This window comes from Coenobita brevimanus, chromosome 64 (genome assembly GCF_032717465.1).
Source record: "Coenobita brevimanus isolate Jiangsu-jjx chromosome 64, ASM3271746v2, whole genome shotgun sequence".
Lineage (NCBI taxonomy): Eukaryota > Metazoa > Arthropoda > Malacostraca > Decapoda > Coenobitidae > Coenobita > Coenobita brevimanus.
Genome location: NC_137017.1, coordinates 21,671,029 through 21,691,966, shown reverse-complemented (window position 1 = coordinate 21,691,966; position 20,938 = coordinate 21,671,029). Strand labels below are relative to the sequence as shown.

The following is a 20,938-nucleotide window of genomic DNA, read 5'->3' as shown; positions in this document are numbered from 1 at the left end:
CCCCTCTCTCATATACCTCTCCACCCCATCCCTCCATCTCATCCTTGGCCTCCCCCTCCCTCTTCCCCCCTCCACCTCACTCACATACACTCTCTTCGTCAGTCTTTCACCCTCCATCCTCTCCACATGACCAAACCACCTCAGTGTGTTCCTCATAACGCTTCCTATCACATCCACATCCACATCCACACCACAACGCTCCTTTATATCCTCATTCGTCAGCCTGTCTCTCCAAGTGACTCCACAGGCTCCTCTTAAATAACTCATTTCCACTGCTCTCACTCTTGACTTGTGTCCTTCCAACAATGTCCAAGCTTCACTTCCGTACGTTAGAGTTGGTATCACAATACTGTCATGTAGTAACTTTTTCACTTCCATGCTCACTTCCCTGTTTCTTATCACTGCTTTCAAAGAACCAGCAACCTTTCTTCCCTGCTGTACCCTTTCAAGCACTTCACCCTCCAAACCTCCATCCTTAATCATCACTCTACCCAAGTACTTAAACGTACTCACATTTTCCAATTCCTCACCATCCAACCTCGCTGTACATTCACTAACTTCACCTCTCTCAAAGACCATCACTTTACTCTTCCCTACATTCACCTTTAGATTCCGTTTCTTACACACTCTCTCAAACTCATCCACCAAGCCTTGCAGCTCCCCTTCGTCTTCACTCAACAACACAGTATAATTTGCAAACAACTGTACAGGGAGTTTCCAAACACTATCCTCTCTCACCAGGGCCACTCCAACATCCACTACCCTACCTTGTACCTCTTTTATTACCCCATCCATGTACAGATTGAACAACCATGGAGACATGACACATCCCTGTTTCAACCCAACTTTCAAAGAGAAAAATTCACTTAGTTCACCATCCACACGCACTGCAGCCTTCGCACCATCGTACATACTCTTCACAGCATTCAACAACTTCCCATCTACTCCATATATTCTTAACACTTTCCACAATCCTTGTCTATCCACCCTCTCATATGCTTTCTCCAAATCCATGAAAGCCGCATACAACTTCTTTCCCTTCTCTAGAAACTTTTCCACTAAAGATCTAAGAATGAATATCTGATCTACACAGCCTCTTCCCTTCCTAAAGCCTCCCTGTTCTTCTCCAACTAATTTCTCTGTTCTTTCTCTAACTCTGTCTATAAGTATCCGACCATACACTTTTCCTATTATACTAAGAAGACAAATGCCCCTATGATTACCACACACTTCTTTTTCCCCTTTTCCTTTGTACAAGGGAATAATTATACCTGACTTCCAATCCTCCGGGACTCTACCTTCCGCCCAGGCCAATCTGCACATCTTCCACATCCATTCTACTACTATCTCTCCCCCATGCTTCAGCATTTCACCACACACTCCATCAATTCCCGGGGCTTTCCCTGATTTAACTTTCTTCATTGCTTCCACAACTTCTATCCTACTGATTTCTTCCTGTCTTCTCACCTCCCTCCTTCTCCCAGCCATTCCCCAGCCACTTATACTCGCATTACTTCCATCCTCTACGTTCAACAATTCCTCAAAGTGTTCTCTCCATCTGCTCACTTTTTCTCCCTTCTCCACTAGTAATCTACCATTTTTATCTTTCACTCCCCTGCTAACTTCACTTCCACCCTGTCTTACTCTTTTCACCTCTCTCCAGAACATTTTCTTACAGTTCCTCCACTTTACACTCAAATTCCTTCCAAATTCCTCATCCACTCTCTCTTACTCTCTCTTACTAATCTTTTCACCTCTCTCTTTCTTTCCACATATAACTCTCTCTTCCGCCTCTCAACTTCTTCCACGCCCCTATTTCTCATCCATTCATTGTATGCTTTCTTCTTTTGTGCTACAGCCTGTTTCACCTCTTCAGTCCACCACGCTGTTCCTTGCACCCCCCTCCGTCATCTCTTCCTTCCACACACCACATCACATGCTGCACATATTTCTTCTGTAAATATCTTACACACACCTTCCACGTCTCCCATCTGCTCCGATTCATATTTGCCCAATCGTTCCTCCACTTCTCTCTTATACAAACGTAAAAATATTTTTTCTGTCATACAATGCAGCAATTATTAATGGCACCATTCTCCAAAATTTGCTAACTTAATGCTTAAGTATCTGAATAAATGAATGCCAATACAAATTATACACAACTTTTATAAACCTTCAAATTTTATTTTTGTTAACTTTTAGATTTAAAAATCAAACAAATCAGAAAAAGTACAGAACAAATCATGATTTTTTTTTAAACATAAAAATCAATGATTTAATCAATCCCAACCCTGCTTTCATCCCAAACCTTACTACCTATCCATCTGACCTCACTTGATATTCCTGACATTACTAGCAATCCCAGACATCATTCAATATCCCAGACCTTATTAGGTATTTCTAACCCTACTATCTCCTGTCTTGCTATTGCTGGTCTGTTTTCATCTTATAGAACTGGATTACTCTCACAACTACTAAATTGCAGTTACTTGAAATTCAATGTGCCTTTGTTATGAGGTAGGAATGCAGCTCCTTGGTTACTAGTCAAATTTATCCTCCAATCTGACAACACCCAGCCATCAACTAAGCTGAGAAGAGGTTATAGATCTCTGTCAGGTGAAACAAACAAACTTTAGCCATCTATCTATTAGCAGATGCTTAATCCCATGAAGGGGTGGCCACAAACAAATCATCTCCAGGTCACTCTGTTCCCTGCTATTTCACAGCCCTGCTCCCAGCTCACACACCCATCCCTCATATACGGTACCTCTCCACTCCATTCCTCCATCTCATCCATGGTTTCCCCCTCCCTCTCCCCCCTCCACCTCACTCACATACACTCTCCTCATCAGTCTCTCACCCTCCACATGGCCAGGCTTTAATCATCTCTTACCTTAACTTATATCTCTAACCTTGTCCTATACTCCCATGACCTTAGTAGGACTCATGCTTGTACCAGTATGTGTGAACGACGGGCCCCTTTCCAGTCTTCTTGAAGTGCATTCCATCATCACCCGCAGCTATATTTTGAAGTTTCTCCAAAGCTGAGGGGAAAAGGTGATGAGTTTAGGTGTGATGTCTTCACTGTCATCCTTATTCCACCATAAAGATGACTCTCATATTTCTCCAAGCTGTGGAAATAAGATGAATTTAGAGTGTGACTTTGTCTACCATCATCATCATTTTTATTCCCAACTGTAGATAGCGTAAAGCAGGATACAAAGACAAGGAAAAGGAAAATACAACAGTGGTAACACTATTAACAGCATGTTCAGAGGCATGAACCAATTATTCGCAGGTCACTCAAGATTTTAAAATGCTGGCTACAATTCACAAGGAAATTTATCTGCACACAAATATGTAAATGCTTCATATACACTTTATGTATAGGGTCATTCCATCAAGTACTTGCTAAGAAAATAAATACATAACTAAAAATAAATCCATCCATTCATCCATCATCCAATCCCACATTGCCCCATGAGGAGCATAGGAGCCCGGGGCTAGGCAGTTGGTCTCGACATTTAAGATGAGAGTGACCAGCCTCACTCAACCCTAACCACTCCTTGGATATAAACCTTCACCGGCTCAATCCGACTGGTGCGCAATAAATACCCACTAAACCACCAGGTGCCAAAATCTGGCTATATGGTTACCACCCAGCATAGTAAATGGTTTCCTGGGGTACAGGAAACCATTTGCCTTGTCACTCAGTGTAGAGTCACCCACAGGCAGAAGGAAAAGGAAAGAATGAAGGAAATAAAGACAGAAGAGGGAGTGTAAAGTCACCGGGTAGGAGGAGGGACAAGGAAAGAAAGAAGGAAAGAAAGACAGAAGAGGATGAAAGGAAAGAAGGGTGGAATAAATAAATAAAACAAATAAGATGCAACCCTTGTCATGCACAGTTCCATAAATATTTCATGCACATATCAGGGTTTCCAACCCTCATGAAAGGTGATCCTGGTTCTTCAACCATATTAAAAACTCACACAGTCCCCAGTTCATTACCTACATAGTTCCATCCTGAGACCTACAATACTGTACCTCGATGTAATGCTGCTTTGGGTGTCTGCCCTCTCCTCTCTTCCTTCCTCTTCTGTCTTTCTTTGCTTCATTCTTTCCTCTATCTCCTGCCTAAGGGTGGCTGTACACTCCCTCCTCTGTCTGTCCTTCCTTCTTTCTTCTCCCTGTGGGTGACTCTACACTGAGTGACAAGCCAAATGGTTTCCTGTATACCAGGAAACCATTTACTATGCTAGATGGCAACTATAATAACAAACTATGGCACCTGGTGGTTTAGTGGGTAATTAAGGTGCTCCAATTGGATTATGCCTGTGTAAGTTTATATGCAAGGGGTGGTTGGGGTTTATTGCTCATGTAATTCCCCCTGTGGTGGGGGGGATACAATCTGGCCGAAACTATGGGGTGGTACTACTACTCTGCGGCCAGGTTGTGTTAGGAAAAATACTGCCACCGTATTCCCAGCGTGTCGTAAAAGGCGACTAAAAGGGGCGGGATGAGGGGACTAGGGACCCCCTCCTCTGTTTTTTAGTTCCTAAAAAGAGACAGGCCAGAGAAAGGGATGGGGGATGGAGGTTTTTTTTTTTTTTTTATGCGAGGAAGAAGGAACCAAAGGCCATGAGCCCGCAGTTACAGTTCCCTCCAAGAGAAAAACAAAATACAATAGAGAGCCAAATTCAAGATCCGATCATTTTGAGATGCCTGGACACACTGCGTTTGAAAGACTGGAGATCATAGGCAGCAGGAAATACAGACAGAGGGAGACAGTTCCAGAGCTGACCTGTTGCATAAATGAAAGACTGGGAGTAACGGTTAACTCTTGCATTAGAGAGTTGGACAGAAAAGGGATGAGAGTTTGCTGCCAGACGGGTGTTACGCGCCCGTCTTAGAGGTGGAGGAATGCAAGCAGACAGTTCAGAGGAGCAGTGCCCATTAAAGTAGCGATAGAAAAGAGATAAAGATGCAACAGTGCGGCGAAGAGACAGAGGATGAAGTGAGCCAGTAAGAGGAGGAGAGTTAATGAGACGAAAAGCCTTTGACTCCACCGTATTGAGAAGAGCTGTATGTGGGGAGCCTCCCCACACATGAGAGTTGTACTCCACACAGGGGTGGGTAAAACCCCTGTATAGAGTCAACAATTGTGCAGGGATAAAGAAAGAGCGGAGTCGGCTTAGCACACCCAATCTCTTGGAAGCAGATTTTACAAGAGATGTATTATGATCTTTCCAAGATAAGTCCCGAGTAAATGAAACCCCAAGCATGTTCAAGGATGACGCAGGATTAAGCTGAACATTATTAAACATTAGTGGGTACAGTGCTCGTCAGAAGTATAGAGCGCCCTGCGTCCCTCCTGAGAAACAAACCTTTCAACATTGAAAAAACATATAAATAATGCATTTTATTTACCTTTAGTGCTTCGTAGGGTAGCCTTTACGTTTCTTCACGGACCTGAGACGTCTTGGAAGTGAAAGGGCGAGGCTCCTGAGGTGCTGGAGGGGTATTTTGTCCCAGGAGTCACGAATGGCGGCTTCCAACTTAGGCAGAGAGCTCACGTCTTTCCCTTGGAGACTCTTCTTTACGAGGTACCAGAGGTTTTCAATGGGGTTGAGGTCTGGGCTATTTCCTGGCCAGTCTGTCATGAATGATACCTCGCAGTCACGAAGCCAATTGGTGAACGATTTGGCCTTGTGAGCAGGTGCACCGTCCTGCTGAAACACTCGTGCACCTGTTAGCTCGAAGGAGTCTGGTAAATGATCACACAGAAGCTCCAGGTAAACATCCTGATTCAGTCTGATGTTCTTGGGAAGTACAACAAGCTTCCCCAAACCCTTCCCTGAGAAACAACCCCATACCATGAGTGAATCAGGATGTTTAACTGTGCTTTCTACATACCGTGGGTCAAGTGGGTCACTACCTTTGCGTCGATACACACGTGCTCCTCTGTTACAGGTAACACTAAACGTTGCCTCATCAGACCACAACACTGACAACCATTGCTCCTCACCCCAGATTAGATATTTATTAGCAAAGGCAAGCCTACGAATTCTCTGGCTCTTGGTGAGAAGAGGCTTTTTCACAGGCCTGTGACTTGTGTAACCAAGCTCATGCACCCTACGAGACACTGTTCTCACTGACACCTCACCAAACACTTCCGGGTTGCTCTCCTTAATTTTCCTTGCACTCACATGAGGATTAAACTCCACTGCACGTTTTAAAACATTAACAGACCTTGGAGAAGTTTTCCTAGGCCTACCAGACCGTGGTTTCTTTGTGGGAACTGCACCACTGTTTTCCTCCCGAAACCGCGCACACCAACGACGCACTGTCGATCGTGCCACACCAACCAATTCACTAATTTCCTTTGTCTGGTGGCCTGCCTCCTTTAGAGCAATGATCTGGGATATGATTTCACTCGATAGTTCACGGGTAGGTGCCATATCAAAGTTGTGAAGGCCAGAACACTGCGGGACACTCGGTAAAAAATGGCGCAATTTGAGAGGGACACTCGGCGGAGTTCCTCTCTCTCAGGCAGCCCGTGGGCGACTGAGGCGGGAACCAACCAGCGCGTCGGAAGGCCCCAGGCTACCGTGACGTCATGCTCGGAGCTCAAACTTGTGGCTCAATTCTTACCCCCCAGAATGGGTGATTCTTTTTGGGCCATAAGTATTGCGCGCCTGGCGGACAACGCTGAATACTTCTGACGAGTACTGTATACCTGTGGAAGATTTTGTCGGGTCGATAGGTGTAAGAACTGAGTCTTAGATGCATTAAAGACAACCATATTATTTTTACCCCAGTCAGAGATACGAGCCAAGTCAGACATTAGGTGTGCCATAGCCTCATCCCTTGTTTGTTGAAGTAACTGTTGAGATGGGCGTTGCGGGAACCGAATGGAAAGGTGAAGGGTGGAGTCATCAGCGTATGAGTGGATAGGGTTAGATGTACAGCTCAGAAAATCATTGATGAATAAAAGGAAGAGAGTTGGTGATAGGACAGAGCCCTGAGGAACACCACTGTTGATAGATCTAGGAGAAGAACGATGGCCTTCTACAACAGCGGCTATAGAACGACCAGAAAGGAAGCTAGCGATGAAGGCACAGATAGAAGGATAGAAACCGTAGAAGGGCAGTTTGGAAATTAAAGACTTATGCCAGACTCGATCGAAAGCCTTTGAGATGTCAAGTGCAATGGCAAAGCTTTCGCCAAAGTCCTGAAAGGAGGATGACCAGGAATCTGAAAGGTAGGTGAGAAGATCGCCAGTGGAGCGTCCCTGACGGAACCCATACTGACGATCGGAAAGAAGGTTGTGATAGGAAAGATGCCTTAAAATTTTTCTATTAAGAATTGACTCGAAAACTTTTGAAATACAGGACGATAAAGCAGTTGGACGATAGTTGGAGGGTTGGGAGTGGTCACCCTTCTTTGGGACTGGCTGAATGAGAGCAAACTTCCAGCAAGAAGGAAAGGTACAAGTTGACAGACAAAGGCGAAAGAGTTTGCCTAGGCAGGGTGTAAGCACAGAAGCACAGTTCTTGAGAACAACAGGAGGGACCCCATCAGGCCCATATGCCTTGTTAGTACTGAGGCCAGTGATGGCAGAAAATACATCAACTGAAGAAATTTTAATGTCAGCCATGAGGAAGTCAGAGGGGGGAAGTGATGGAGGAACAGCACCGGAATCGTCTAAGGTGGAATTGGAGGAGAAAGTCTGTGCGAAGAGATCTGCTTTATCAGTAGAAGAAATAGCTACAGAACCATCAGAGTAGAAAAGAGGAGGGAAGGATGATGAGGTAAAGTTGTTAAAAAGATTTTTGGCAAGGTGCCAGAAGGAGCGGGAAGAATTCGAGTTGGAGAGTTGAGAGCATTGAGTATGGATGAAATTATTTTTAGTAGAGCGAAGAACAGACTTAGCACGATTCCGGGCAGAAACGTAAAGATGATGTGATTCAGGGGTGGGTTGGCTCCGGTACCTTTTGTAGGCCTTCTCCTTGTTGCGGACAGCATTAGAACAAGCGTGATTAAATCAAGGCTTTCTTGCGTTAGTCAAAGGAGAGAAAGGAATATATGCTTCCATGCCCGAGAGAATAACCTCCGTAATGCGCAAGGCACACTCAGATGGCTCACGGCCATGGAAGCAATAATTATTCCAGGGAAAATCAAAGAAGTACTGCCTGAGGGCCTCCCAGTCTGCGGCTCCAAAATGCCACAGACGACGTTTCCCTGGAGGGTCCACATGCCGTACCGGAGTGATAGGACAGGTTAAGGTAATAAGGTTGTGATCGGAGGAGCCCAACGGAGAGAAAAGATTAACAAAGTAAGCAGAAGGATTGGTTGTGAGGAAGAGGTCAAGTATGTTGGAGCTCTCTCCAAGGCGGTCAGGGATACGGGTAGGGTGCTGTACAAGCTGCTCTAGATTATTAAGGATAGAAAAGATGTAGGCTTGTTCACCAGGTGGATCAGTGAAAGGAGAGGAGAGCCAAAGGTGGTGGTGAACATTGAAATCTCCAAGAATGGAGACTTCAGAGAAAGGAGAAATGGACAGAATGTGTTCCATCGTAGAAGTAAGATAGTCGAAGAATTTTTGATAGTCAGTAGAATTAGGGGATAAGTAAACAGCACAGATATATTTAGTCAGAGAATGACAGGAAAGCCGAAGCCAGAGTGTGGAGAATTCAGAAGAATCAAGTTCAGGAACACGAGAGCAAGATAAGTTGTTGCGTATGTATACACAACAGCCACCTTTGGCTTTGAAATGAGTATAGAGAAAGTAGGAGGATACAGAAAAGGGTTTGCTGTCAGTTGCCTCAGACAGCTGAGTCTCCATTAGAAAAAGAAGGTGAGGTTTAGAGGAGGAGAGGTGGTGCTCAACAGAGCGAAAGTTAGAGGAAAGGCCGCGAATGCTGCAGAAATGAAGAAGAGAGTCAGACAGTGGTTCCAGGCACCTCGAGTCGTCACCGGGAGAGGTGACCCTGAAGATAGGGTCTATGAATGTTGGTGGATGTAGTACAATTGAGGCTAAAAGGGAGGAGATTGGAAGAATGTTTGTGAGAAGAAAGTTGGATGTGTTAGCTTTGAGTGAAACGAAGATGAAAGGGAAGGGTGGGTCTATGTTTGGAAGTGTGAATGGAAGAATGTCAGGTGTTGATAGAGGAAGGGCAAGAGAAGGTGTGGCCTTGTTAGTGAGTCCGAAAGTACAGCAGTGTGTGGTTGAATGGAAGGAGGTGTCATCGAGACTGATGTGGGTGAAAGCGAAATTTGAACGTGAGTTGTGGGTGTTTGTGAGTGCATATGGGCCTGGTAGTGAAAGGGATGAAGAAGAGAGGGAGTCTTTCTGGAATGATGTTGATGAGTGTCTGCTGAGTTTTAGAGCGAATGTGAATGTGGTAATGATGGGAGATCTGAATGCTAGAGTGGGAAATGTAGCAGCTGAAGGTGTAGTTGGTATGCATGGTGTGCCTGGAAGAAATGAAAATGGGGAACGAATGATAGCGATGTGTGTTGAGTGAGAGATGGTGATTGGAAATACGCTGTTTGAGAAGAAAGATATTTATAAGTATACATGGGTGAGACAGGAGGGAGGAAGGGTTGTTGATAGAGCTTTGATGGACTATGTGGTTGTGTCTAGGAATGTAATAGGAAGATTGTTGGATGTGAGGGTTCTGAGAGGGGAGGGTGGAGGTATGTCTGACCACTACCTGGTGGAGGGAAAGTTAAGAGTAGGTAAGAGATGGGTGAGAGCTAGGAGGGTTGGGTGTGGCAGGGAGGTTTTGAAAGTGAGTTGGATAAAAGAGAGAAAAAGATGGAGTATCAGGAGAAATTGAAAGATGAGTGGAACGCACTGAAAGATCAGGAAAATGGCAGTGTGGAGGAGGAATGGCAGTTGTTTAAGAGTGCTGTGGTGGGGCATGCAGAAGAGGTGTGTGGTGTGAGACGTGTGGGTGGTGGTGTAAGAAAAGGAAGTGAATGGTGGTGCGAGGAAGTAAGTATGGCTGTGGCTGAGAAGAGACGTGCATATGAAGTGTGGCTGCAGAGGAAGGATGAGATGTCATATGAAACGTATAAGAAAAAGAGCAATAGGGCGAGAAGGGCTGTGCGTGATGCTAAAGTGGCAGCAGATGAGAGGTGGGGTAGGCGGGTTACAAAGAATTTTCAACAGAATAAGAAAATGTTTTGGAAGGAGGTGAAAAGGGTGCGAAAAGGAGAGTCTGGGAAGGAAGAACGAGTAAAAGCAGAGGATGGAAGGATGTTAATTGAGATGGATGCAGTAAGGAAGAGATGGGCAGAGTATTTTGAAAGATTATTGAATGTAGAGGAGGAAAGGGTGGCTGAGATTGTGGCAGATGGAAGGGTGCAAGGAATAAATGTGTTGGGAGGGTTGAATGATTCTTTGATCACGCAGGAGGAAGTGGAGAAGGCAGTAAAGGAGATGAAAACAGGGAAAGCTGCAGGTATGGATGGGTGTGCTGTGGAATGCCTGAAAGGTGGTGGAGTGACCATTGTTGACTGGTTAGTAAGATTGTTGAATGTGTGCTTTGTGAAAGGTATGGTGCCAATTGACTGGGCAAGTGCTTGTGTGGTCCCGTTGTATAAAGGCAAGGGTGATAAGTATGAATGTACTAGCTTTAGGGGTATAAGTCTGTTGAGTGTTGTAGGTAAGGTTTATGGTAGAGTGTTAATTATGAGAGTTAGAGAGGGTACAGAGGGAGTGATTGGTGAAGAGCAGTGTGGCTTTAGGAGAGGGAGGGGATGCGTGGATCAGGTGTTTGCTGTGAGACAAGTGTGTGAAAAGTATTTAGCGAAAGGCAAGGATGTGTTTTGGGCATTCATGGATTTAGAGAAAGCGTATGATAGAATTGATAGGGAGGCTTTGTGAACTGTTTTAGAATTGTATGGACTTGATGGTAGGTTACTAAAAGGAGTGAAAAGTTTTTATGTAAATAGTAGAGCGTGTGTAAGAGTGGGAAATGCTGTGAGTGACTGGTTTCCTGTGAGAGTGGGGCTGCGACAGAGATGTGTGATGTCGCCTTGGTTGTTTAATATTTACATGGATGGTGTTGTAAGGGAGGTGAATGTAAGAGTTTTAGGTGGAGGTCTGAGTCTGGTGAATGTTGATGGTGGAGAGTGGAATCTGAAGCAGCTGCTGTTTGCAGATGATACTGCACTGGTGGCTGATTCAGAGGAGAGACTGAGACAGTTGGTAGAGGAGTTTGGAAGGGTGTGTGAAAGGAGGAAATTGAAAGTAAATGAGAATAAGAGTAAAGTGATGAAGTGTACGAGGTTGGTAGATGGTAGGGGGATGAATATAGCTTTGAATGGCGAGTTGCTTGAGGAGGCAGAGTGTTTTAAATATCTAGGGTCACATGTTGCTGATGATGGAAGAATAGATGCAGAAGTGAAGTTTAGAATAAATGAAGTAGGAAAGGTGCTGGGAGGAATTAAAAAAGTGTTTAGATGTCATTCGCTTAAAATGGATGTAAAGAGAAGGTTGTATGAGGGTGCTGTGGTACTGACTGCGTTATATGGGGCTGAAACATGGAATATGGGTGTAGCAGAGAGGAAAAGTTTGAATGTAATGGAGATGAGGTGTCTGAGGAGTATGTGTGGAGTGACGCGCATGGATCGAGTGCAAAAGGATGAATTGTGAAGGAGAACTGGAGTTGTTCGGGAGATGGCTGGTAGAGTCGAGCAGAGGGTGTTGCGATGGTTTGGGCATATGGAGAGAATGGATAATGAGCGATTGGTGAAAAAGATAACTAGATCTGATGTGAGAGGTGTAAGGCTGAGAGGAAGACCACGAATAGGATGGATGGACAGTGTGAAGAGAGCACTGGATGCGAGAGGGATGTCTGTTGAGCAAGGAAGAGTGGCTGTGCGTGACAGAAATCAATAGAGAGAAATTGTGAATGAATAAGTGATGACGCAGCCCTGAGGGGATATTCTCCCGCATTTGGTCTGACCAGCTAGTCAGGTCAGGTGTGGGTAAGGGGATGGGTCTGTTATGATGTGGCAGGGGTAAACCAGCTCTGCTGTCGGGCCCTGCTGCGGATGTCACTGCTTGCATTGCGCAGTTGACCCTTGTGCGGTGTGGTGCGGTGAGGATCTGTCCGTTCTTCCCTTGGGGCTAAGATGTGAATGAATGTGTTTGAATGGATGAGTAAATGGGGAATGTGTCGTCCTGTCTCGGCTACCTCCCTTTCCTTGGGGGAAGCAGCCTAGGTATATAGATAGTAATGCCAGTCAGGGATGAGTGAGTAGGCTAGTCACTCTCACCTTAAATTTCAGGACAAACTTGCCTAGCCCCGGGCTCATACGCTCCTCATGGGGCAACACAGGATTAGATGGTGTGTGTGTGTGTGTGTGTGTGTGTGTGTGTGTGTGTGTGTTTATATACTGTGTGTGTATATATATATATATATATATATATATATATATAGGTGAGGGCGCTCACCATCCCCTCACTCAATGTAGTGTTGCTCTCGGGTGTCTGCCCTGTCCTCTCCTCCATCCTTCTTTCCTTCCATTTTCATCTATCTTTCTTTCCTTCGTTCTTTCCTCGTCCTTCTGCCTACAGGTGACTTTACACTCCCTCTTCTGTCTTTCATTCCTCCATTCTTTCCTCTTCCTTCTGCCTATGGGTGACTCTACACTGAGTGACAAGCCAAATGGTTTCCTGTACACCAGGAAACCATTTACTACGCTCGGTGGTAACCATATAACCAAATTTTGGCGCCTGGTGGTTTAGTGGGTAATTATTGTGCTCCAATTGGATTGAGCCGGTGAAGGTTTATATCCGAGGGATGGTTGGGGTTTATTGCTCACGTAATGCCTCTCAGGGATGAGTGAGATTGGTCACTCTCATCTTAAACGTCAAGACCAACTGCCTAGCCCCGGGCTCCTATGCTCCTCATGGGGCAACGTAGGATTGGATGATGGATGGATATATATATATATATATATATATATATATATATATATATATATATATACACAAGGGTTGGTGATTTTTTATTTTTTAAACCAAAAAATAAAAAACAATGATTTTTTATTTATTCAAATTACCTGATTATTTTTTTATTTGATTTTTGATTATTATACAGCTAATATTTCAAAAGCAGTATAATGAATACTGTTAACTTCATGTCCTGTCTATCCACTGATGGTTCAGGCTGAAAGCCACTGCCCACAATCCAGGTACATACCTATTCAAGTACTGTCTGTACACTACTGGTTACGGTTGAGTTGCCAGAGGTAGGCATGACAGCATATTCCAAAGTTGACTATATTACCACACAGAAAAATCTTAAGCTGATATTATCATGACATGGCCTTAAGTGACCAAGCATAGCCTACCCAGTCTTATGGCTTTGGTTTGATTTATGGCTTATTATTTCGGATGTACAAATAATTTCAATACTTAGTTACACAAATGTAAAAATATTTTTTCTGTTATACAATGTAGCAATTTCTAATGGTGCCATTCTACAAAACCTGCTAACTTAATGCTTAAGTATCTGAATAAATGAATGCTAACTCAAAGTTTTAAAAAACTTTTATAAACCTTCAGAATTAATTTTTGTTAAGTTTTTGATTAAAAAAAAAAAAATCAGATTTACTCACATCACTGAATCAATTTGATTTAATCAATGCCAACCCTAATATATTTATACTACAAACTGACTTAGGACCTCCCCCCACAAGGTATTAAAAAACACAGAAATCATAGTATATCACAAAGTTTGTTCATGAAATGCCATTCATTAATATGAAATCATGTTTCCCTTGTTTTTCAGGGCCAGTTGGATGCGTTTTGGCATGGAATCGCTTAGATCTCTAAAGTAATCGAAGGACATTTCTTTGCACCAAACGATTGTCAGTTCAGTCTTAAGGTTGTCCAGATTGGGTGTCTTCTTCTCTGCCATGATTTTCTTCATCTTTTGCCCAGCAGTTTTCTATCGGATTTAGATCCAGATTGTTGCCAGGCCAGTTGAGGACCTCAAGCCGATTATCCTGAAGTCATTTTGTCACCTTTCTTGACTTGTGACATGGAGCTGAATCGTGCATGAAAAAGTCGCACCCATGAATAGCAAAAAAGTTTAACAAATGATCTTTCAGAACTTGAATGTACCAGCCACCATTCATCATCAAGTTCTTAGGAAGAAAGCAGAGGCCTCCCCTTCCTATTTTACCTGAGAAACACCCCCATACCATTACTGATTGTGGGTGCTTAAAAGTCGGCACCATGTAAGCAGGGTCATATTGACTACAGGAGGCAGGGCAATGACTCTTCGCAGAACACACCTGGAACACTTGAACTGTGCTTTCATCGGAAAACATAACTCTTCTCCATTCATCCGATGTCCAGTATGCATACTTCTTGGCAAACTGAATGCGCTGCTTCTTCATGTGGTCAGTGAGAAGTGGTTTCTTGGCTGAGGTGCAGCTTGGCAAACCCAGCCCCTTCTGCAAGCGGTGTTGGATAGTTTGAATTGAGACATCTTGTAACAGCTGGGGATGCATTCTCTTCAATTCTGCTGCTGTCAGTCGATGATTCTTGATTACTTCCCTCTTCAGAAGCATATCTATGCCTCTGGAAGTCGTCCTTTTCTTTCCACCGCCATGCTTGTGCTCTAGTACGACATCAGGTGGCAGGCCACTCCTTGCAACAAGAATCTTCATGACAGTAGACTTTGCGCATCCAGTACGTTCACAAATCGTGTTGATAGGGACATTATCCTGCCTCCATGCAATGATATGGACCCTCTCATCCCTTCAGCAATACTTTCCAGGCATGGCAACTCAACTCTAGGAAAATAACAGGGCAAACTGCAATGCATACGAAAAAAGAGGGAGGTGCAAGCTTGGAGCGACGGGAACATATACTCCAACTCTAACTTCTGGGCAAGCACTGATGTGCAGAGTGTTTCGCCACCTCCTGCCAACACTAGAGGAGTTTCCAGTTACTTCTTGCCCAAAAAATTCACTTGGTAGAGGTGGAAACACAAAGCAAAAGACAAACAACTCTCCCACACCGGTGGGTGTAAATATATATATATATACAGTAGAACCTCTCTCATTCGGACTATATGGGGGGAAGGGTTGTCCGAACTAGCAGATTGTCCGGACCATCAGGGTAATCTCCAGTTCATACCAAAAACTATCTACATATGGTATGTTTGTTAATTATTAACATATGTGGCATGTGTCAACCCTACGTAACTGCAAAAGATGAAAGGATACTAAAATAACCAAACTAATCATGTACGATAGTTTTGTATTGCATAATTTACAGGTAAGGCCATGACAAGAAACTAGCCTACATTTTAAATTGTAGTAAGTGACTAAGGCCCGTGTAGGCAAAAAAATAAATTAATTAGTTAACTGTAATATTTGGAATAAAAATAAACCTTATGAAGGCAAAAAATACATTATCATCTTTGGCATATTGGTAATGCCCATATGGGCAAGAAGCTAATGTTTGATGTACAAGTAAAGCACATTTAAGTACAAAAAATAACCTACAGTAATCACTGAACACTGCAGAATATTCTGACCCATTTTTGTGTAAGTAAACTCCTCCTTTTAACACCTTTATTCATTGCAGAAGCTATACTTGCATTAAGGGGCATGGTACGGAGGATTAACTTTTGAATTACAGTGTAAAAATATTAGTGGTTGGTGAACTAGTTGATGGAACAAATGCTAGCGTGAGTTTAAACAGGAGCCCATGTTGAGACCTAGAGTGATCCGAGACTAAACGAATGATGATCGCTTTCCGTGCCGATACTGAAAATTACTTTAGAATTACTTTCAACATATTTTTGGAGCTTATTATTTTTAAATTTTGTCCGGATTAACAGAAGTCCGGATTAAAGGGGTCTGGACCAAAGAGGTTCTACTGTACTGTATATATATACGTACAACCATCCAACCATCATCCAATCCTACGGTGCCCCATAAGGAGCGTAGGAACCCAGGGCTAGGGAAGCTGGTCCAGACATTTAAGATGAGACTGACCGGCCTCACTCATCCCTGAATGGCATTACATGAGCAATAAACCTCAACCATCCCTTGGACATAAACCTTCAACGGCTCAATCTGATTGGAGCCACATAATTACCCACTAAACCACCAGGCGCCATAATCTGGTTATATGGTTACCACCCAGTGTAGTAAATAGTTTCCTGGTGTACAGGAAACCATTTGGCTTGTCAGTCAGTGTAGAGTCACCCACAGGCAGAATGAAGAGGAAAGAATGGGGGAAAGAAAGACAGAAGAGGGAGTGTAAAGTCACCAATATGCAGAAGGAAGAGGAAAGAATGAAGGACAGGAAGATGGAAGAGGATGGAAGGAAAGAAGGATAGAGGAGAGGAAAGGGCAGACACCCGACAGCAGCACTACATCGAGTGAGTGGATGGTGAGCTCTCTCACCTACCACAAACATATATATATAAGTAATCCCTGTACTATCTGAACGCCCACTATCCGGACTCCCCGCTTACTGGATATTGTGGGACCTTCGGAACCCAAAAATGCCCCCCCCCCAAAAAAAAAAAAAAAATCTGAATATTTTCCCACCCGCAATTTGAAACTGGCGCACAGCACCTAACAGCTGTGCTTATGCATGGCCCCTTCACCTCTTCCTTCCTCCCCTAACAGATGTGCTTATGCACGGCCCCTTCACCTCTTCCTTCCCCCCCTAACAGCTGTGCTTATGCACGGCCCCTTCACCTCTTCCTTCCTCCCCTAACAGCTGTGCTTATGCACGGCCCCTTCACCTCTTCCTTCCTCCCCTAACAGTTGTGCTTATGCACGGCCCCTTCACCTCTTCCTTCCTACCCTGACAGATGTGCTTATGCACGGCCCCTTCACCCCTTCCTTCCTCCCCCCTCACCAGTTACCGCCTAACCACCGTTGTGAGTAGATGTTCATCGCAATGGATGCCGCACGTGCTCGTTTTTGTGAACAAACAGTGAATAAACTGCAATACCTCGCCACTAAACCACATGGGAATTTACAGTGTTGTGTAGTGTTAAGAAATTAGAATTTAGAGTGCAAAGGATTAAGTGTGAAGTGCAAAGTGGTGGTTGAAATTGGCGTGGCACAATTAAGTACAGAATGTGCAGTGTTAAACAAGTATAACTCACAGTGTAAAGAATTAAGTGTAGCACAACACTGGATTACTGTATGTGCTTCAAGAGCATTTTCACCACTGCCAGAGCCTTAGAGGAGGCGGCCACAGATGTGCTGTTAGTACCCTGTACACTGCTAATATTTTCCATACTCACTTCTAATTCCTCATTCTCTGGTTCCTTTTCATTTATTTCATGCTTTATGTCCATTATTGGTATGAATAGGGTCTTAAATAGGTGCTATGCATGTCCGGTAGGGAGTTATTTAGGTGGCTTTCAAAGATAGGCTAGGTTAGGGTTCATAAGTACCAGTCCAGGGAGCAGGGGTCATAAGTACCAGTCCAGGAGGCAGAGGCCCACTATCCGGACCCTAACCCAGCCTAACTTTGAAAATGCTCTTGAAGCATGTACAGTAATCCAGTGTTATGCTACACTTAATTCTTTGCACTCTAAGTTATGACTGTTTAACACTGCACATTCTGTTCTTAATTGTGCCACTCCAGTTTCAACTGCCACTTTGCACTCCACACTTAATCCTTTGCACTCTAAATTCTAATTTCTTAACACTACACAACACTGTATTTTTCTATTTGGTCTAGTGGTGGGGTATTGCAGTTCATTCACTGTATACTCACAAAAACGAGCACGTGCGGCATCCATTGCAATGAACATCTCCTCACGATGGTGGTTAGGCAGTAACTGGTGAGGGGGGAGGAAGGAAGGGGTGAAGGGGACGTGCATAAACACAGCTGTTTGGCGTTGTGCGCCAATGTCAAATTGTGGGTTGGAAAAAACTCAGATTTTTTTCTTTTTTTTGGCCATTTTTGGGTTCTGAGGGTCCAGGCCCATAAAGTCCAGTAAGTGGGGAGTCCGGACAGTGGGCGTCGGATAGTACAGGGAATACTGTAATTCCATCTTGTGCAGTGTGTGTGATAAATGGGTGCATAAGAGATGTCGTGGTATCAGAGGTAGACTGCGAGATAATGCTGATTTTATGTGTATGGCGTGCTGGGGTGAGCAGGTGGAGATCGTCAGACGTGAAAGGATTGAACTTGCTGGTGAATCTCTTGAGTGTGTGGAAGAGTTTTGTTATTTGGGAGACATGTGTGCTGGAGGTGGGGCTGGGGCTAGCTCTGTGGCTAGGGTGAGAAGTGGTTGGAAGAAGTTCAGGGAGCTCTTGCCTCTCCTGACATTGAGAGGGCTTTCCCTACGTGCTAAGGGGTCTTTGTATGCAGCATGTGTTAGGAGTGTAATGCTGTATGGCAGTGAGACCTGGGCAGTGAAGGAGGAAGACATTCGCTGGCTCAGACGTACAGAAATGACAATGATTAGGTGGATGTGCAGTGCGTCCCTGCGTCCAAGGCCTGGAGGGGCTGGGTTTACAATGGAAGAGTTGAGAGGTAGGATGGGACTGGAGTGTATTGGTGTTGTGATGAGGAGAGGTAGATTGAGGTGGTTTGGACATGTGGAGAGGATGGAGGATGATATTTGGGTGAGGAAGGTGAGAAGTGTTAATATTGGGGGTGGGGTTATGAGGGGTAGACCGAGAAAGACATGGGACGAGGTCATTAAGTGTGACCTTAGGGTTAAGGGACTGAACAGGGAGGCTGCAATGGATCGTGCAGTGTGGAGAGCCGCCATTAGGTGACCAAGGCCGACACATGCAAGCAGGTTGGAGCCTTTAAAAACGAAAACGATATATATATATATATATATATATATATATATATATATATATATATATATATATATATATACATGTATATATATATATATATATATATATATATATATATATATATATATATATATATACATATATATATATATATGTATATACATGTATATATATATATATATATATATATATATACATATATATATATATATATATATGTATATACATGTATATATATATATATATATATATATATATATATATATATATATATATATATATATATATGTATATACATATATATATATATATATATATATATGTATATACATGTATATATATATATATATATATATATATATATATATATACATATATATATATATATATATATATATATATATATATATATATATATCTATATATATATATATATATATATATATATATATATATATACATATATACAGTAATAACTCGATATACATTACCCCTACATGTGCTGAAATGCTCACACAGGTGCCAAATTTCCATGTGGTCTAGTGGTGGGGTATTGCAGTTTATTCACTGTCTACTCACAAAAACGAGCACGTGCGGCATCCATTGTGATGAACATCTCCTCACAATGGTGGTTAGGTGGTAACTGGTGAGGGGGGAGGAAGGAGGGGGTGAAGAGGACGTGCATAAACACAGCTGTTTGGCGTTGTGCACCAATTTCAAATTGTGGGTAGGAAAAAACTCTCAGATTTTTTTTCTTTTTTTTTTTGGCCATTCTTGGTTCTGAGGGTCCAGGCCCACAATGTCCAGTAAGTGGGGAGTCCGGACAGTGGGCGTCCGGATAGTACAGGGAATACTGTATATACAGTGCTCGTCAGAAATATCGAGCGCCCATGGCCGGGCGCGCATTACTTATGGTAAAAAAAGAATCACCCACTTTTGGTGGTAAAAATTGAGCCACAAGTTTGTGGCGCTAGCATGACGTCACAGTAGCCTGAGGCCTTCCGACGCGCTGGTTGGTTCCTGCCTCAGTCACCTACGGGCTGCCTGAGAGAGAGGAACTCCGCCCCATCTCCCTCTCTTTTTGCGCCATTTTTTACCGAGTGTCCTGCAGTGTTTTGGCCTTCAAAACTTTGTTATGGCACCTACCCGTGAACTATCGAGTGAAATCATATCCCAGATCATTGCTCTAAAGGAGGCAGGCCACCAGACAAAGGAAATTAGTGAATTGGTTGGTGTGGCTCGATCAACAGTGCGTCGCGTCGGTGGTGCGCGGTTTCGAGTGGAAAACAGTGGTGAAGTTCCCACAAAGAAACCGCGGTCTGGTAGGCCTAGGAAAACTTCCCCAAGGTCTGTTAATCTTTTAAAACGTGCAGTGGAGTCTAATCCTCGTGTGAGTGCAAGGAAAATAAAGGAGAGCAACCCGGAAGTGTTTGGTGGGGTGTCTGTGAGAATAGTGTCTTGTAGGGTCCATGAACTTGGTTACAAAAGTCACAGGCCTGTGAGAAAGCCTCTTCTCACCAAGAACCAGCGACTTTGTAGGCTTGCCTTTGCTAACAAATATCTTAACTGGGGTGAGGAGCAATGGTTATCAGTGTTGTGGTCTGATGAGGCAACGTTTTGTGTCACCTGTAACAGAGGAGCATGTGTGTACCGGCGGAAAGGTACTGACCCACTTGACCCATGGTATGTTGAAAGCACAGTAAAACATCCTGATTCACTCATGGTATGGGGCTGTTTCTCAAGGAAGGGTTTGGGGAAGCTTGTTGTACTTCCCAAGAACCTTAGAGTGAATCAGGATGTTTACCTGGAGCTTCTGTGTGATCATTTACCAGACTCCTTCGAGCTAACAGGTGCACGAGTGTTTCAGCAGGACGGTGCACCTGCTCACAAGGACAAACCGGTCACCAATAGGCTTCGTGACTGCGAGGTATCATTCATGAAAGACTGGGCAGGAAATAGCCCAGACCTCAACCCGACTGAAAACCTCTGGTACCTCGTAAAGAAGAGTCTCCAAGGGAAGGACGTGAGCTCTCTGCCTAAGCTGGACGCTGTCATTCGTGACTCCTGGGACAAAATACCCCTCCAGCACCTCAGGAGCCTTGCCCTTTCA

At 43.8% G+C, this 20,938-nt stretch overlaps 1 protein-coding gene across 1 annotated transcript in view; it reads right to left on the bottom strand.

Annotated features, from left to right (window-relative positions):
• Nucleotides 1-20,938, bottom strand: part of LOC145404705 (uncharacterized) — a 44,139-nt gene that overhangs the window by 2,281 nt on the left and 20,920 nt on the right. Inside the window, exon 2 of the mRNA XM_080276256.1 lies at nt 2,913-3,044. Within this exon, the coding sequence (XP_080132382.1) occupies nt 2,935-3,044 (110 nt within the window). The 3' untranslated portion in view covers nt 2,913-2,934. The remainder of the gene's footprint in view (nt 1-2,912; nt 3,045-20,938) is intronic.